General features: G+C 42.7%; 1 protein-coding gene across 2 annotated transcripts in view; it reads left to right on the forward strand.

Moving 5' to 3' along the window:
- The first annotated feature begins 2,253 nt into the window (after positions 1-2,253).
- LOC143299909 (uncharacterized) overlaps positions 2,254-20,210 on the forward strand; it is a 29,526-nt gene continuing 11,569 nt past the window's right edge. The window contains exons 1-7 of one of the 2 annotated variants that reach the window (XM_076613422.1): positions 2,254-2,648; positions 7,253-7,581; positions 10,108-10,187; positions 11,634-11,706; positions 13,623-13,781; positions 14,717-14,869; positions 15,313-15,383. In XM_076613422.1, the coding sequence (XP_076469537.1) occupies positions 7,305-7,581; positions 10,108-10,187; positions 11,634-11,706; positions 13,623-13,781; positions 14,717-14,869; positions 15,313-15,383 (813 nt within the window). In that variant the 5' untranslated portion in view covers positions 2,254-2,648; positions 7,253-7,304. Of the gene's footprint in view, positions 2,649-5,602; positions 6,688-7,252; positions 7,582-10,107; positions 10,188-11,633; positions 11,707-13,622; positions 13,782-14,716; positions 14,870-15,312; positions 15,384-20,210 lie in introns of those variants that run through there. The other variant, XM_076613431.1, reaches the window with a different exon arrangement.

Consider the following 20,210-nt stretch of genomic DNA (forward strand, 5'->3'; position numbering starts at 1 on the left):
TCTGTTTTCATTTGTGCAGTTTAATGATTGATGAAAAAAGATTAATACAATTAAAAAATATATGTTTATCCCACAATATTTTGGTTTTACCATGATTATTTCTCACGGTAATCTCCAGTTTTAGCACTGTGACAGCAATGAACTGGATAGGGTATGATTTTCAGTGTTTATATTCGAGACAGTGCACCCTTGACTTTTTGTATCCCGATTTGGAGGTGATCAATAGGGAGCTTGCGCAAGGGGCAGGGGGATTGTTAAGGGACAAGACAAGACAAGACAAGACAAACATTCTTAATTACCGGGAATAGTACATTAACAGTGATGCGTTTTGTTTTGTTTTTCCCATCCCAGTCCCAACCCTAAATAGGGTCTACACTACACAATACCAAACAATACAAGACTTGAGCATGTATATGATGGTTATACATATATACATACAATACAGAGGAAAGAAACACATCAAAATATGTATTTTTCAAAAATAAGCAATGACTTGTACTGGTATTTACAATGCACAAGTATATTGATAAAGATACACTTAGCACATAGCAATAATATGAGAGCATTACTATTTCAACAATACAAGGGAAGCACAATAATTATGGGCGAGAGAAATGAGGGTGGAGCATGGTGGGGGAGGTAGGCACAAACTGGGACAGGGGGGAGGGGGTGAGAGGGGCATGGAGGGGGCGGGGAATGAAATGAAATGAAAGAAGGATTTTTTTCCCCAGGGGGTGGGAGAGGATAAGAAGAGAGAGAAGGGGAGGGGGGTTCTAAGGGAGGGAAGGGGAAGGAGGGGGGGGGGTCTTGGAGGAGTATGTGGGGTACAGATGGGAGGAGAATAGTGTGTGTGTGTGTATGTGTGTGTGTGTGTGTGCATACATGTGTGTGTGTGTGTGTGTGGCTTGATTTTTGAAACTTTCATAGCCAGATTAGTTTCACTTTATACATATTTCATTTTATTCTTGTGTACATGTCAAACAGTTAATTTCTGTTATATGTGTATAGACAGTTTATAAACCAGTCTTGAATCTCAGCAGTGAAAACCAGGCAGGCAATGTGAAGGAGCAGGACAAGTACCCACAGTTTTCAGTTCCACTGTAGTATTGGTGATGAAGCTGTTCATGCTCTGTAATTGACGAAGAATTACACAAATGGTTGTAGCAGTGTTTTACTGGAATGCACTGTAATCTAAGAGGTCAGTGTTTAGTTGACTTGCCAGATGTATCTTTTTAAGTTACACACATGTTTGTGTTCATGTACACACATGTGCACACAGAGAACACACACACACACATATACACATGCACACACACAGACACACAGACACACACACACACACACACACACACAGAGTTTATAAACATACACTACACTGACAAAGCACACAACACACACACACACACACACACACACACACACACACACACACACACACACACACAAACACAAACACACACAGCCACTGTCTCTCTCTCTTAGTTTGCTTACTCTCCCCCATTCTTCTGCTTTAAATTCGGAAAGGAACAGGATGTCAATGCGCATTAGTTTTTGTATACTTTTTAGATTTGTTTTTATTTTCTCTCTGACTTGAATACTGTGATTTTTTAATTGCTGAATTCATAATGATTTCTTTGCTGGTATATTACCCCAGTGTTGATAGATCCTGTTTTGTGTTTATGTGTTTGGGGTGTGTGTGTGTGTGTGTGTGTGTGTGTGTGCGCGCATGTTTCATGTTGTTATTGTTTTGTTGTTGTTTTTTGCTCTCTTTTTTTTAATTGCTGTTCATAGTTAATTTTGGTGTGAAATTATATTAGTGCTTTTACATAATTTGATATCCTCAATGCCCTGGAAATGGTAGATGGATGAAATGTTCTTGTGTGTGTGAGAGAGAGAGAGAGAAAAGAGAGAGAGAGAGAGAGAGAAAGTGTGTGTGTGTGTGTGTGTGTGAGACGGGGGGAGATAGACAGGGAGAGAGAGAGAGAGTGTGTGTGTGTACTGTGTCAGTGTAGTGTGTGTTTATAAATCACACACACATACAGCACAGCACAGCACAGCACAGCACAGCACAGCACAGCACACACACACACACACACACACACAACACACACACACACACACACACACACACACACACACACACACACACACACACACACACACACACACACACACACACACACACATAAAAATTGATTATGTCACTGCTATGTGCATTGCCGTGTGGAAAGGTCCAGTGCTGTAGAAGACATTTTGACAGATCACCACACATTTCACAATGTAGCTGTTCTATTTATAGACACCGATAGAGCGGTGTTAACAGGATGTAGTGTGGGACCCAGATAAGGTGGGGTTAACAGGGAGAAGTGTACAGTCCTCTGTAGGTCCTGGACCCAAGCGTGTATCTGCGTTGTTCTTATATATTTATTTAGAGCCACTCTGTTCGTGGCCCAGATTGTTGTCTTTGCACAGCAAGTCCTATACATGCATACATACATACATTTACCTGTGGAAGAAACTTTAGAAAGGAGACAAAGATGCAGAAGCTCATGTGTAGACTGGTTTCATCTTTTTGTTGGATGGTGATATGACTGTGTTTGTTTCAGCTGTGACTAAAAGATTGTTTTGTTTTGCTTTTTTTGCGTCTGGTAAGTGAAACTCAAGAGTGTTGGTCTGTGTGTGTGTGTGTGTGTGTGTGTGTGTGTGTGTGTGTGTTTTCTTCAGTTTAACGTCTATTCACTATAAGTGTTTTTAGACGGAAAGGAGTAAAGTAGTGTATAAAGGAAAAGGAATGCATGTGAATATCAGTGTAAAAAAAAAAACAGAAAAAAAAGAAGAAAAAGTTCATGTTATGTATCAGAGGAAAAGTATATTATAAGAAAAAGTCTAAAGAGGTTGTGGTGTGTATTGAATGAGTTGTCATGGGAAGGAGAATATGTATATGCATATCAACAAGTATTAACCTACAACAATGTAAATATAAATAACAGTATTAAATATAATACATCAAGGGAGGATACCATCTGGACTGGAGTTTAAAATTTCTGAAAACATTCTAAGCAATGAATAATCATTCAAAATCTTTTCAGTGGCGAATGAAATATTGGAAGAAAAGTCATCAGCTACATCTTTTGGAAGTAACTGCCTTATGCTTGGACAATGAATGAGTAGGTGGCTTACAGTTATTTGCTTACCGCATATACATTTTATATTGTTAGAAAATTTTGTACGAAAGGCATTTAAACGGAGTCTATACATTAGACTTGTAATTTGTCTTGAATGTGCTGCTGGTGTCGAATTTAGAAAATGTTTGGGATTAGCTGCATTCTTTGTGTTTACACAACATTGGTAATATTGATTATTTGAATTTATAAGTAATTTCTTAAATTGATTTCTAGATACATTTTCTATACAGCTAATGCATTCATGTAGATCTAACCTGATGTCAAGTTGTATTGTGCCTTCAAAATTACGTGCTGCTCTTCTAGCTGCTTGGTCTACCCACTCATTTGAAGATATTCCACAGTGCGATGGTGCCCAACAGAAAGTTGTTTTAATGCCCTGTTTTGTCAGTTGGTGAATAATATGTTTTATTTCCTTTGTCATCTCAATTCGCTTCTTTGAATTTGGAGATTCTGTAGCTTGTAATACTGACTTTGAGTCTACACATAATAAATTTTCACTTACAGTTTTCGGAATGTCTGAAATATAATTATTTAAGGCCATAAGTATGGCTATAAGTTCAGCTGTGAAAATGGAATATTGTCTACCAATATAGTATAATTTTTCTATTCTAAATGAAGGAATTACAAAAGCCATTCCTGAATTACCATCTTCTAGAACAGATCCGTCTGTGTATATTTTTAGATAATTTGAATATTGATTTTCTGTATGTGAGAGCACTTCAGGTTTTAACAAAAATGGTGACTGGTTCTTGGATAAATCTGTATAATCCATGTCAAAGGTAGCTTTACACTGCTCCCATTCAGGGACTGGTGAAAAAGTAGGTACTTTTGCAATTTGCTTGTTTTTTTTTATTCCATAGCACTGATAATATCTGATGCAAATGTATTAATGGATGTCATAGACTGTATCGCCTTAGCTCTTTTAGCAAAATCTTTTTGTGAACTCAAATTGGCTTCTTCTTTTGAAAATGTTTCATATGCGAAAGATTTGATAACGAATGTGTGTGTGTGTGTGTGTGTGTGCGTATGTGTGTGTGTGTGTGTGTGTGTGTGCGTGCGTATCTGTGTGTGTGTGTGTGTGTTTGCAAGAATGTATGTGTATGTGTTTGCATGAATGTGTGTGTTTGTGTGTGTGTGTGAGAATGTGTGTGTGTGTGTGTGTTTGCATGAATGTGTGTGTGTGTGTGTATGTGTTTGCATGAATGTGTGCATGTTTGCCTGAATGTGTGTGTGTGTATGTGTGTGTGTGTGTGTGTATCAGTGTGCGCACGCCTATGTGAGTGTGCACGTGTGTGTGGATGTGCACAAGTTCGCTGAGTGTGGATCATTTTTGTCCTTGTTTTATTTCGATCATTTGCCTTCTGAGTATCCTTTTATTTTTGACTCACTTGTGTAAACAAAGTGAGTCTATGTTTTAACCCGGTGTTCGGTTGTCTGTGTGTGTGTGTGTCTGTGTGTCTGTGTATCCATGGTAAACTTTAACATTGACATTTTCTCTGCAAATACTTTGTCAGTTGACACCAAATTGGGCATAAAAATAGGAAAAATTCAGTTCTCTCCAGTCATTTTGTTTAAAACAATATTGCACCTCTGGGATAGGCGCAAAAAAAGAAAAAAGAAAAAAAAGAAGCCAAATTATATGCAAACTGCATTTACTGTTATATTTATATATTTTTTATTCTCTAAACTTGGCACTTTGATCTGATATTCCCAACAACAACAAGAGCAGTCATTATTATCATTTTTTGTTCAAACAGGAACTTCTTTTGTTAAGCATGGAAATTTTATTTATTTTGCAAACGTTTTGGTGCAGACAGTAAAAAAGGGAAATTAATCTGTAATTAATGCTAGGGGACTTAATTTGCTTTAAACGGATCTTTGTCATCTTAAACATTACATTTTGAAATTATGCTCAGTACATAAAAAGCTTGTGTGTTTTACTCTCAGTGTACAGGGCTTTCACTATGTTCATTCGCCCAAGTGGTCTTTTTCGGAAAATACTAAAATCAATACGACGAGTGGACTTTACAGATCTGTTGGCTGAGCCCTGAAGGTCATGGGCAAAAATCAATTGCGTACACATATTTATACACATTCAAAGTTCATATTCTTCGTGAACGCGAACCATTTTGTTTCAAGTTGTTGACCTGCCCGTTCAATCCTATATTCAATGGACAATACACGATAACATGTGATGGAAAGTTGGAGAAGGAGACCGTTAAATATTTATTCAGAGAAAGATTTGTGAACGCCTCATCACTTACTGGATTATGCCCCAAACTGCCATAAAAATATCCACAGAATCAGTTGGAATTCACAGTTAAAAATTGTAAACCATGCGAGTTAATACCCTTGAATTGATTACGATGAAACGAAAAAAATTCCAGTCTTGACTTTTCTCAAAATGAAGTCCTTTTCACTTCTTACGACGTTTAGAAGTACTTGTACTTGGCTCTACATATTATTAGTTTAACAAAATACTCAATTTTCATATCAACTTTAAAACTATAAAACTAGAATGAACATACAAGAGAAATTGAATCAACCGTGTCGTACTACATTCCCGGCGGGTGTAAGTAAACTTGTACATCTATCTAGATCTAGAGAAAACGGCTAAATGTTGCACTGTGATTGCGGTGATAGCCACGTCTCCTTCACCGCGGACTTAAAAAGAATTTTTTTTATTACCTTTAAAGATTTTTTGAATGCCCAAGATACACCAGAATAATATGATTTAAACAGCGTTCTCACTGCAAATACCGCAATTGATTTATCGCCCTTTAAAAAAGTATGTTCAAATATTAAATTTTAGAACGTCAGTTAAGGAGCCACGATAGTGTAATGGGTAAGGACTTTTTTTTTCTTTTCTTTTTTTTAACCCGAAGCTTTATAATAACAAATACAGAACACATTTTAATGATTTTTTTGTAAGTGCATCACAAGTGAGTCTTGAAGGCCTTGCCTCTCTTGTTTATCATGTTTTGATGTATTGTCTGTTTATTTTGCTTGTTTATCTGATTTAATTTTGATGATGATGGAGTCTCCCGTCAGTCCGACGGATGAGTAGGCAGGCAGGCTTATCTGTTGATGTGTGTCCTCATATGGGAGACAAGGCCGATTCTACTCTGCCTGTCCCCATTACCACTTCTCCATCGTCGCAGGGCTTGGGAAAGCTGGGTGTTAAAGGCTAGCTCATTGTTCCGACATTAACCTGGTTGCCTGACCAGCACATGTGACTTTTTTTAGTGAGGAGGAGTTGTGCAGTCCCTTCCCCACTCTCTCGCCTACCGACGCTCACAGTCCCACAGGTGCAGATACTGCCACATGTAGGACGGCCTCGGCAGGTGTAGGTTTTTTCTTCAGAGCTCCGTCTCCTAGGAGGACTTCCAGCCAAGAATAAGAGCTCCCCCTGCCCTTTGGTCATCTTCTTCCGCCTTCACAGCCATTGGGAAAGGTTTCCTCCTCCGCCTGCTCCGTCGTTGGAAGACTTCACATGCGGCAGGTAGTACTGGGTTACATGGTACCAGTAGCAAGGCTGTTGTTACATACATACTTAAGGTAGGCTTCCAAGGCCCTGATCAGTGTGGTGGGGTCAGGTATCTTCTGTCTTCTTCTTTCTTTTACACGACCAACATCGACTTGCCAATGACTTTGTTGTGGTTGAAGCATGCTGGGTATTTTCATGTCTCCATAACCCGCCGAACACTGGCATTACAGGATCTCTAGCATGCGTATTTGATCATTGCATGAAGGGTGTTCAGGCGCTGGCAGGTGTGCACATACGTTGACCTGAGAGATCGGGGAAAATCCCCGCCAGGCAACGCTACTGAGATTCGAACCCATGACCCTCAGCTTGAAAGGCCAGTGCTTGAACCACTCGGCTATTGGTGTTTTGCAAGGTAGTTGACAGGACGTGGTTTGTTCCAGGAGGACAAAAGCATAATTAAACTGGACCCGGCGGGGAGAGAGGACCATGACCACTGTTAAACCCAAAGCGGGGCTAGGGTGGAGGTGGTAGGGAGGGGTGGGCATTTACAAGGTAGCTCACAGAACCTGCTTTATTCCAGGAGGACGAAGCATGGTTAATGAACCGGCCCCAGCGAGGAGGGAGGTGGGACCATGACCAATGGCGGTGAGGGGAGAGCGATGCGCAGTTCCCACGCCCTCGGCGCCCTGTCCTCCTGCCGCTGGCAGCTCCTGGATTGCCTCCCCTCCTGTGCAGGCGAGGATGGCCGTGGCGGTGCCCAGACTGGGGGAGGAGGAGGAGGAGGGAGCATTCCCCAGGGACTGAGGTCTCGCCACAGGCACAGTGCCTGTTGTGTTGGGGATCACGTGTACATCTTTGGCGGGAAGGAGGGAACCTCTTCTCGGAAAGATGTGTGGAGGTTTCATGTCGGTAAAGTGTGTTTCTGACATGTGTTCTTCTTCTTGTGTTGTGTTGTGTGTGTGTGTGTGTGTGTGTGTATGTGTGTGTGTGTGTGTGTGTGTTGGAGAGAGAGAGAGAAGGGGAGGGGGGAGTGTGTGAGTGTATGCTTTTTGTGTGTGTGTCTGTCTATGTGTATGTATATGTGTGACATACATGTATATAAGCATTTGTCTAGTTTCCCCTCCATCGTAAGCAACCTTGCAGCGTCTTACTCCACGTCTTGTTTCCCACTTCTAGCCCATTTTTTATTCTGCCTATTAACCCCTTGACTGCCGCTGACGAGTGTATTCATCAGTTGTTGACGGGCTGTCACCTCACTGGGACAAGACAAGAGATTACAGGTCAGGGTATCAGTCAGCATTGTGTATCTGGACTTTCCAGCTTTTGGAACTGCATCACCTTTGCTCAGCAAAGTCAGCGACACCATTGATTAGCACACAAAAACGTAACAGCTACCTTCCCAATTTAGGCCTCACTAGATCCCTTTCACCACGTTTTCAGCAGTCAGGGGGTTAAGTGTGGGTGGTGCTAGCTGTTTTTGACTTGGGGGTTAAGTGTGGGTGGTGCTAGCTGTTTTTGACTTGGGGGTTAAGTGTGGGTGGTGCTAGCTGTTTTTGACTTGGGGGTTAAGTGTGGGTGGTGCTAGCCGTTTTTGACTTGGGGGTTAAGTGTGGTGGTGCTAGCTGTTTTTGACTTGGGGGTTAAGTGTGGGTGGTGCTAGCTGTTTTTGACTTGGGGGTTAAGTGTGGGTGGTGCTAGCTGTTTTTGACTTGGGGGTTAAGTGTGGGTGGTGCTAGCTGTTTTTGACTTGGGGGTTAAGTGTGGGTGGTGCTAGCCGTTGTTGACTTGGGGGTTAAGTGTGGGTGGTGCTAGCTGTTTTTGACTTGGGTGTTAAGTGTGGGTGGTGCTAGCTGTTTTTGACTTGGGGGTTAAGTGTGGGTGGTGCTAGCTGTTTTTGACTTGGGTGTTAAGTGTGGGTGGTGCTAGCTGTTTTTGACTTGGGTGTTAAGTGTGGGTGGTGCTTGCTGTTTTTGACTTGCCATACGCTGCTTGACCTTCTGAAGGGAGTCCTTTACTCCTCCTGACTGGATGTTCGCTGTTTTTGTTTTTTAAAATTTTTGTCCCCTAGAATTGTGATCATTTTGTTTTCAGTTTTTCCATGATGATGACTGATGATGGGGTGATGAAGATGCTGGAATTGGGGTCCACACACAACACACACTCACGCACGCACGCACGCATGCATGCACGCACACGTGCGCGCGCACACACACACACATGTAGAAGCAGAGACATTCACACACTTGAATGATTGAATGTGGATGGCTGTAGTGATGAAGACATACATGCCTGTGTTGTGCAGACAGCACACACACACACGCACGCACAAGTGTAGTGTGTACTCTGACTTGAGATCTCGCCTGCTTGTGACAGTTAATTCCCAGTCTTCGAATCATTGGCCAGATGGCACTGGCAACACAATAATCCAAAGGCCGAGTTCTCTGTTGCCACAAAATTATTTCCAACCAGAACTGGCAAAATACAGAAATGAATGCTTTAAAGTTCGCAGTCCATAGCAATGTCTTATGGAATAACCTGCATGTGCTCACAACTTATTGCTTTTACTTTTTGTTTGCTTGTTGTGTTTAGTTTATAGTGTCCATAATTCCTATGATGGTTTTACGACAATTAAATGAGTTCTGAGTTCTTCACACACACACAGTGATTGGCTGTGGATGGTTGTAGTGATAAAGACATACATGTGTTGTGCAGACAGAGGACACACACACACACACACACACACACACACACACACACACACACACACACACACACACACACACACACACATGCACACACACACACACACACACACACACACAGCCACACACACACACACAGTGATTGGCTGTGGATGGTTGTAGTGATAAAGACGTACATACCTGTCTTGTGCAGACAGCACATACACACACACACACACACACACACACACACACACACACACACACACACACACACACACACTTACATGTATGCAGATGTGCGCACACACACACACACACACACACACACACACACACACTTACATGTATGCAGATGTGTGCGCGCGCACGCACGCACACGCACGCACGCACGCACACGGGGGAACATGTGCATGTGGGTGGGATGGGCATGGTCAAATTGTGTCCGAGAATTTGTGTGTGTGTGTGTGTGTGTGTGTGAAATGGAAATGCAATTGTGTATTTGTTTTTCACAATATTCTTATATATATATATTTTTTTTTTTTCCCCTTGTTTTTAATTTTTATTTTTTTATTTTTTTATTTTTTTTAAATTATTATTTTCATTGATGGCTTGATGTAAAAAAAAAAAAAGCAATTTGTTCCTTTTTCAATTTAACTTCATGAAATAAAATCTTGACTTGACTTGACACACCCTCAGTGACTGGCTGTGGATGGCTGTAGTGATGAAGACGGAACATACCTGTGTTGTGCAGACAGCTACAGGTGGGAAGCGGTGGACCTTGGGGGAGCTGGCCTTCCCTTTCTGCAGGGACACACCTCTGTGGCTTACAAGGTATCCTGGGGCTTTGAACAGTTTGCTTTCCTTAGTTTGGGTTGTGGTTTTTTTTCTTTTGTTGTTGTTGTTGCTGGGGTTTTTTTTGTGTTTTTTTTATTATTATTATTAATTTTTTTTTAGAGTCCTTATTTTGTGCATTGGAGGTAACAGAAAAAAAGAAGTCAGAGAGAGAAAGAGAGAGAGAGAGCGTGTGTGTGTGTGTGTGTGTGTGTGTGTGTGTGTGTGTGCACATCTGCTTATATGCAAGTGTGTGTGTGCACATCTGCATATTTGTGTGGTTGTGTGTGTGTGTGCTCGCACATCTGCTTATATGCAAGTGTGTGTGTGTGTGTGTGTGTGTGTGCACATCTGCATATATGCATATGTGTGTGTGTGGTTGTGTGCACATCTGCATATATGCATGCGTGTGTGTGTGTGTGTGTGTGCACTGCATATTTGTGTGGTTGTGTGTGTGTGTGTTCACATTTGCATATATGCATGTGTGTGTGTGTGTGTGTGCACATCTGCATATATGCATGTGTGTGTGTGTGTGTGTGCACATCTGCATATATGCAAGTGTGTGTGTAAGTGTGTGTGTGTGTGTGTGTGCAACAGCGCTGAGTATTTGATTTCAGTTTCCGATAGTTGTCAAAGCGTGTGGGCTGGTTCATATAGGCTACACCACACCAACTGTATTAAAACTGTATTAAAATTTTATATATATATATATATATATATATATATATAAAAGACGAGGAGATGCCTGACCTTCATATAAATCCAGCATGCTGGGCAGGCCTTGTGTGTTTGGAGTTTAAACATTGGCCAGAAAAAACCTATGCATATGACTTTCCTCTGCACAAAATATTCATGAGCCGTGAATTCAGAACTGGTATTTGATCATGAGTGAACAGATGTCGCCGTCAACTTGAACACATTTTTAAATATACATTGTGGTGGTGGTGTTTTTTTTGCAGAAAGTGGTTCACATTTTTAAATACACATTGTGTTGTCGTTTTTTGCAGAAAGTGGTACACATTTTTAAATATACATTGTGTTGTCGTTTTTTGCAGAAAGTGGTACACATTTTAAAATATACATTGTGGTTTTGTTTTTTTTGGAGAAAGTGGTACACATTTTTAAACACACATTGTGTTGCTGTTTTTTGCAGAAAGTGGTACCATTTTTAACTATGTTTTGTGTTGTTGTTTTCTTACAGAAAGTGGTACACATTTTTGAATATACATTGTGTTGTTGTTTTTTTACAGAAAGTTGTACACATTTTTGAATACACATTGTGTTGTTGTTGTTGTTTTTTTGCAAAAGTGGTACACATTTTTAGGCATACATTGTGTTGTTGTTTTTTACAGAATGTTGTACACATTTTTGAATTTACATTGTGTTGTTGTTTTTTGCAGAAAGTGGTACACATTTTTAAACATACATTGTGTTGTCTTTTTGCAGAAAGTTGTGTTCATCTTTGGAGGGACGTTCAGTGACAGTGTAGGCGATGTTCAGCTGTGGACGTTTGACACCGGTGTGTATCACCTGTCAGCCCATTCTCTCTACGGTGGTCCATCATTTCTCCCTTGTTTCTTTTTGGTCTGTTTCAGTCCTCCTTGTCTGTTCTTATTTCACTTTATCTGATTTATCTTTATCTATCTGTCTTGAAGGTCAGGTGGTGACTTGTGAGTGATGGGGCACTGGATTTTTGATTTAACACGTTTCTGACCATGACTGACAAGTTATCAGTCCCACAAAATTCTGCCTTTGGACCACAACCAACTAATTGCTAATCGTGATAACTACTTTTGGTTTTAGTTGTTGCCGTAGACATCAGATGAAGGAAGGACTTTGCCCCATAAGAGTGACAGAGGGGAAAAAAAAAAAAATGCTGATTTTCCTGTGAATGCAGTGTTTAAGAATTCATTCAAAATTATGGCAAAGCTTGGATTTTATTTGATTTAACCTGTGGCGTTGACTGCTACGGTTTAAACTTGCTTGCTCCATGGGCGGGGAATCAGCAAGTTTTGCAGTATCAGTATCAGTATCAGTAGCTCAAGGAGGCGTCACTGCATTCGGTCAAATCTATATAGCTACACCACATCTGCCAAGCAGATGCCTGACCAGCAGCGTAACCCAATGCTCTTAGTCAGGCCTTGAGAAAAAAAAAAAAAAATAAAAATAAATAAAATAAAATAAAATAAATAAAGTAAAAAAGAACAAAAATTTAAAACAAACAAAAAAAAGTGTTAAGGTCGTGGATTGTATCTTGGTAGGGTCTAGAAGTTGAGGGTGGAGGGTTTTCCTATCATCTAGGTCATCAGGTGTGAAGACGTGCTGTTGCCTGAACCATTCCGTGTGTGTATGTGCATGCAGAATATTTGATGCTCCCATTAAAGATCAGGTAATCTGTGTTGGTGGTGAGGTTCTTAAAATGGAGATAGTCAGATGCATCAATGACGGGCACAATAGCCGAGTGGTTAAAGCGTTGGACTTTCAGTCTGAGGGTCCTGGGTTCGAATCTCGGTTAGCAGCACCTGGTGTTGGTAAAGGATGGAGATTTTTCTGATCTCCCAGGTCAACATATGTGCAGATCTGCCAGTATCTGAATGCCCTTCATGCATTTTCACAAGCAGAAGATCAAATACGCATGTTAAAGATCCTGTAAACCATGTCAGTGTTCAGTGAGTTATGGAAACAAGAACATACCCAGCATGCACTCCCCTGAAAACAGAGTATGGCTGCCTACATGGTGGGGTAAAAATAGTCACACAAACAAAAGCCTACTTGTGTACATACAAGTGAACGTGGGAGTTGCAGCCCATGACCGAAGATGAAGATGCATCAACAAGGACAAGAATCATCAGTTAGTTGATGTTGGTTGTGTAATAAGAATTTAAAAAAAAAGTAGAAGCCAGTGATAACTCTGTCTTCTGGACTGACTTTGACTGATTGAGAAGCAGCTTACCTGTTTGCAGTCTGTGTGTTGTTTCAACAAAGAGATTTGAAATTCCCGCTGTTCCACACCTGTGGACTGGATGCCCAGTCTGGACACATTCCCCAGATTCCTGGTTTTGTGAGCTGATTTGGTCAATACACATGATGATGATGTCTGTCTGTGGCAGACGTCAGCAGTTTCCATTGCTGCTATGGTACATTGTCACCCTGAAACGAAATATTTCTCATAACGTGACATTATCCGGTGCACAACTGCATGGGTCAAGCGAGAAACCATGTGTGTGGCAACACGAATGATTCTGTTTGGCCTGCGTGTACTGCTGGCAATACTCATAGTTATGCATCTTTTGATTCCCTGTGAAGGTGTGCCACACATGGCAATCCATGGTGTGTGTGTGTGTGTGTGTGTGAGTGAACGTAAGTATATGCATATACATAGATGGGGAGAGGGGGAGCATGGACCCCTGACAGTGGGAGGATGTCTGTGAGCAGGCAGCGGCCAGGTGGAGGAGGTGAGGTTCCAGCCAGGGGCTGCCCAGCCGTCCTGTCGGCGTGACCATTCCGCAGTCCTTCACAACACCACCATGTACATCTACGGGGGATTTGTCAGCTCCAGGGGAGCAAACCAGGAACTGTGGGCATTCAACATAGGTACTGTACAGCAGTAAGATTGTTTCGCAGCATACTACATTATTGTGAGAGCGAGATTGTTTCACAGCATATGTTATTTGTGATTTCAGTGTGTTCAATGGCATTAGTTTTGGAGAATTTTCATTTTTTTAATAGAATGATGGTCTGTTGAGACAAAATGAAATGAAGAGATCTCCATAGATTTTCTTGTGTGTGTGTGTGTGAGAGAGAGAGAGAGAGTTTAGAGGGATGTGTGTTCCTGTATATGTGGTGGTAGTGTTGATATGCTTGTGGTGTTCACTCTTGAGTGTGATAGTCATCAGATTTCCTAATGTTAGAATTTATAATCCATTATATTTTGTGAGTTTGAAAAGTATTTTGATGTTGACTGATTGTACAGTATTTGATGTTGACTGATCGTACAGTGTTTGATGGTGACTGATCGTACAGTGTTTGATGGTGACTGATCGTACAGTGTAAGGGCTGCCTTGGTTTGAGTGTGTGTGTCATATTTGTTTAGATGTGTATTGCATCTTTCTATCTCTCAATATCTCTTTCTCACTTTCTGTGCCCACTTGTCTTGTCTCGTCTTGTCATCATGTCTTGTCATGTCTTGTTGTATCTTGTCGTCTTGTCATGTCTTGTCATGCTGTCTTGTCTTGTCACGTCTTCTCGTCATGTCATGTCTTGTCTTGTCATCTTTTCTTGTCATGTCATGACTTGTCTTGTCATCATGTCTTGTTGTCTTGTCATATCATGTCTTGTCTCATCATGTCTTGTCTTGCCATGACATGTCTTGCCTCGTCTGGTCTGGTCTGGTCTGGTCTAGTCTTGTCCTGTCTTGTCTTGCCTTGTCTTCCCTTGCCTTGCCTCGTCTGGTCTGGTCTTGCCATGTCTTGCCTTCTCATGTCATGTCATGTCATGCCAGTTCTCTGTGTGTGTGTGTGTGTTTACAGAGGAGATGGCGTGGAGGGAGTACCGAGCTCTGAGCCCAGCCTGGCCGGGGTGTCGCTACGGACACACCACTGTGGTGGCTGACAATGCCCTGTGGCTCTTTGGGGGGATGGCCGGTCTGGTGCCCAAGGCAGACCTCTGGAGATACAGCTTCTGTAAGCGCTCAGGAGAGAATGACGGTGTATGTGTGTGTGGGAGTGAGGGGTGGGAGGGCGTGGGGGGTTTGTGTGTGTTTGTGTGTGTCTGTGTGCGTGTGTGAGTTTGAGTGAGTGTGTTTGTGTGTTTATGTGAGTGTGTGTGTATCTTTCTTTAACGTCTTTTCAATATGAGTGATATCATATGTAGTGTGTGTGTGCGTGTGTGTGTGTATGCACACACAAGTGAACTGGTTGGACGAGTGGTGATATAATATTTGTTTGCAGTGAGCTTGTATTTGAGAAAAAGCACTGACTCGGTGTTCATTATGATGACGATGATGATGATGACGAGGATGATGACGAGGATGATGATGATTATGACGACGATGATGATGATGACGGCGACGATGATGATGATGATGATGATGACGACGATAATGATGATGATGATGATGTTTCAGTGCTGCACCAGTGGAAGAAAGTGAAAGCCCTGGGATCCCCGCCGTGTCTGTCCGGGCACACAGCGTCAGTGGTGAGTTGCCGCAGGGAGGTGGAGTTTGTTGCACAGTCTTCGCAAGGTGCAGTAGTCCGTGTTCAGGAGCGGCTCTTGGCAAGGAGTGCACCCTGATGATACTCCCTGTGCTTGATACTCCCCCTACTCTGTGCTCCCGTTTCCTCCGCTCAGTACTCCTCCTGTTTGACATTTCCCTGCTCAGTACTCCCCCTGCTAGACATTTCCCTGCTCAGTACTCCTCCTGCCTGACATTTCCCTGCTCAGTACTCCTCCTGTTTGACATTTCCTTGCTTAGTACTCCCCCTGCTAGACATTTCCCTGCTCAGTACTCCTCCTGCTAGACATTTCCCTGCTCAATACTCCTTCTGCTCAACATATCCCTGCTCAATACTCCCCGTGCTTGACATATTCCTGCTCAATACTTCTCCTGCTTGACATATCCCTGCTCAGTATTCCTCCTGCTCAACATATCCCTACTCAATACTCCCCCTGCTAGACATATCCCTGCTCAATACTCCTCCTGCTAGACATATCCCCACTCAGTATTCCCCCTGCTAGATATATCCCTACTCAATAAACCTCCTGCTAGACATTTCCCTGCTCAATACTCCCCTGCTCAACATTTCCCTGCTCATTACTTCTTCTGTTTGACATATCCCTGCTCAGTACTTCTCCTGCTCAACATGTCCCTACTCAATACTCCTGCTTGACATATCCCTGTTCAATACTCCTGCTCGACATATCCCTGCTCAATACTCCCCCAACTTGACATATTGTCACACTGAGCAAAAGATGTGTTTGTTCTGTTATCTTTTCTTTTTCTGGTTCTCGAAATTTTATACCGCTAGGCCATTCTGTCTCTCAGCACTGGGAAGACGAATTGTTATCTCCTGTCTAAAAAAAAAAAAAAAAATGTATATATATATATGTGTGTGTGTATATATATAGTCATAATTGGTGCATTCCACACGTGTGCTTGCTGCTGTATTGTGATGCAGGGAAGTAACTGTGTTCGGGGTAGTCAATGTCGTGTTTGTGGAGTATCCTTACGTTTACAACCTGCTTCACTTGGAAGGTAAAGCTTTTGTTTTATTGAGCAATCTGCATCAGACCAACTGACTGCTTCGAATGATTTTGTCTGTAACCTTTGTCTTTCATGTGGTGATGTGGTGCCAAAAAGTGGATTTTTGGTGCACAAAGAATGATTGACGTCAAATCATTGGTAATTGCATAGATATTGACGTCATCCATGCGGAGTTTGTCGTAGGGGAGGAGAAACGTTGGTTTTGGGTTTTGTTCCATGTCGTGTTCATGTGTTGCTGTTAGTCTTCAGTCTGAGTTTTCTTTTTGTTCAGCTGAAGGGTCAGGGCCATCGACTAGCGAGTCGAGTAGTTTTTTTGTTGTTGTTTTTTTTTGTTTAATCTTCTTTCTCGAATAGTCATTCCTGTGGACCTACTGTCCTTAATGACAAATTTCGTGTAGCTGAGTGCCTAGCTATCTGGTCAACCATGACATTGGCAAGTTTGTGTTGGTGCTAATTCTATGTGCTGGTTTGATCAGCGGGTCAAATCCAGGTTTTCTTTATTCTTTCGTTCAAAAGTGTCTCTTGCCTCTCGATGAGGTAGCTGCTGTGCTGTCATCGCTTGTGTTTGTGTTTTGCTGAGGCCAGGAACAAGACGTCACCTATTTGTGCACCCTCCTTGTCAACACAGAGCGTGTGTATTGTGTTGTGTGCACGTTGTCTGGGGCGTGTTTTGCAGGCGTGTTTCATCATCTGTTGCTGCTGTCATCCTAGCCCGCGCCCCTGCTGCCGTCGTCGTCGTCGTTGTCTTCACTTCGTCGTCGCTGTCGTCGTTGTCTATGGTTGTTGTCGTCGTTGCTTTCTCTTCATCATCATCGGCGTCTTCGCTGCATCTTCGTCCTTGTCGTCTTCACTTCAGTCTTCATTGACGTTGTCAGCTATTCTACCATCGTTGATGTCAACGCCATGGCTGACTTTATTTCGTGATTTGTGTGTGTGTGTGCAAGGGCGTGCGTGTGTGTATCAATAGTTTATATATATATATATGTAAGTGTATTTTCTTTGCTTTCATTACAATTGGCTGTTTGAGTATAAAAACATTTGTTTCTTTTATCTGTGGCTTCATATTATTTTGTTTTTGTTAGTGTCATTGTGTGGGAGTGTCATCAGTTAGGGGGGGGTTGGGAAAGGGAAATAAGTTTCGGCTTAGCGACCGTGACAAATGGTGGAGATGCGGGGTACTTTTAGTTAGTGTGTGTTGGGATATGTTTAGCTGGGTTAGGATATAGGTTAGGGGGGCAGGAGGGAGGGGTGTCCTTGTCTTGATCATTAGCGTTATAGCAGTGGGTGTTTGGCGGGCGTGTACGATATATCCCGGGTGGCTGTACGTAGTATCCTCCCCTAGCTATATATTGCCGGGCAGGGCTTGTCAACTTGTGTTGTTGAGTGTTGTGTATGCATTGTGTCTGGCGCCATGTTTACATGTATATATCATACGGTATGATATGTGTATGCACATACTTGCACTTGGGTGTGTGTCAATTACTTCATGCATTTCTTTGCTTTGTGGTAATGAATTTGATTTCGATTTGGAGTTGCTCTTTGGGGGCTGATGTTGACTCTTGATTGGTTTGTTATATATATCCTCACTGAGGTGGATACCTGATATGACAGTTTTTGCAATTGCATTCATGTCAGGGAGATGGGACAGTGACGCCAGTTTATGTTGGGCTGTTTTACAACCAATTGTAGTTTGATGATTGTAGTCGATTGTGGATGGGCATTCGTACTGGCTCAGTTCAGGGCAAGGTGGTCACGAATGAGGATATTCGTTTAGTTTATATTTGATTCCCTTGTGAGTAATATTGTTACCCAGGGAATGTGTTAGTGTAGTCACACGTGTGGCAATAGCCCCACCGGTTGGCTGGGCTTTGGGCGGTAGATGTGGCTCGATTTGATTCAAATCTGGGGTTGACAAATTACTTATTTATTGAAACTTCGGCTGAATATTTACTCCTTTTTTTTTTCCGTCAGTTGTGTAAAAACTAGAAACGCGTCGGCTTGCTAAAGCTTATGCCTCGTCATACCCGTGCAACCCCGCAATATAATCCGGACGACATTATGGCTACTGAGGAGACTGAAATTAGACCGGCGGGTTCTGCTCCCGCTCGAGAGGACATGTATGTGAACTTAGGTCAGCTGGGAGCACGAATGGGACTTCAGGGCGAGGCACTGGCCAAGTTCATCACCGAGTCTATGAGAAATGAGGAAGAAAGAGTCACCAGACAGGAACAGCTTGCTCGGCAGAAAGAGAAAGAAGAGAGAGAAGAAGCCCGCCTTAGAGAGAAAGAAGAGAGAGAAGAAGCCCGCCTTAGAGAGAAAGAAGAGAGAGAAGAAGCCCGCCTTAGAAAGAAAGACGAGGAAGAGAAGGCTCTTAAGCAGGCTGAGCTAGAGATTAAACTCAAGGAGTTACAGCTCAAAGAAAAGGAAATGCAGGCCCAGTCGGAACATCGATGTAGACAGTTGGAAGTTGAGGAAACAAAATACGTCCACCTAGATCCTCTGGGAGATGATGATGATGTTGACGCATTCATCACCCACTTTGAGCGTATCGCTGGTCTCTGTCACTGGAATGATTCATCTCTGTCCACTCGATTAATTCCCCTTCTGCGGGGCAAGGCGAGAGAGGCAGTGCTGAGATTGTCCCCTACAGAACTGACTGACTACCATACGGTCAAGACCGCACTGTTTCGGCATTTCCGTCTCGACGCTGAAGCTTACCGGAAAAAATTTCGAAATATTAAAAAGGAACCGGCTGAGACGTTCACCCAGCTACTCGAGAGGATGAGGCGGTGGTTTTCGTTATGGTGCGTGACAGCAGGGAAGAACGAAAACAACGTGGAGGACGTCAAAGATCTTTTGATGCAGGAACAGTTCTTTCAGATGCTCAGTTCTGAATTCATAGTTGAGGTAAAAAGATCGCGTCCATCTACTGTTGATGATGCAGCAAGAGAAGCCACCGTTCTGGCAGAAGCCAAAAGAATGGGCAGAGAGGCTAAGCGAGACAAGCAAGGGTCAAATGGACAGGAACAGTCTCTTGGAGAGAGAAATTGTCAAACAGAAATGGTCCAGAGAAACAGTAGTCCTGAAAATAGTAACCCGAACAATGGGGGGAATGATCATACCTATTCCAGGATGCCAAGATCATCAGGATCAAGGGCATCTGTAGTGTGCTACAACTGCCAAAAGGAAGGACATTTGGCTCGTCATTGTCCAGAGCCTGCACCCATTCAGTTGGTCCGCAACAGATTTAAAGCCTCGAGCCAAGTAGTACCTACTCTCTGTGGCACCTGTGCTAACAAACAGTACAATCCTCGGTGCATGGTCAACGTAAATGGCATGTTAGTGGAAGGGCTACGGGACACTGGAGCAGGATACACGGTAGTGGCAAAACGGCTGGTCTCAGCTTCAGCTTTTACAGGTGAATCGGTGCCAGTGGTGTTGGCTTCGTCACAGTGCCAAAGTCTTTTGCCCGTAGCTGTGATAGATCTGGATTCGCCTTTCATAAAGGGAAGGGTAGAGGTCCTGGTGATGGCCAGTCCTGTGGAGGATGTCCTCATCGGCAACTTCACACGTAGGCCTGGAGAGGCCGCGTGGACGAGTGTCCCCGTGTATGCTGACCCGGCTTTGGTCAGTGCAGTGCGAACCTGTGCTCAGAGGAGGCAAGAAGGTCAGGCACAAGAGGTTTTGCCTGTCCAAGAATGCGTTTTGGAAACCACCCCTGACACGTTGGCTCTCATGCAAGAAGGGGATGAGTCTTTGAG

The sequence above is a fragment of the Babylonia areolata genome, chromosome 2 (genome assembly GCF_041734735.1).
Source record: "Babylonia areolata isolate BAREFJ2019XMU chromosome 2, ASM4173473v1, whole genome shotgun sequence".
In the NCBI taxonomy this organism is placed as follows: Eukaryota; Metazoa; Mollusca; class Gastropoda; order Neogastropoda; family Buccinidae; genus Babylonia; species Babylonia areolata.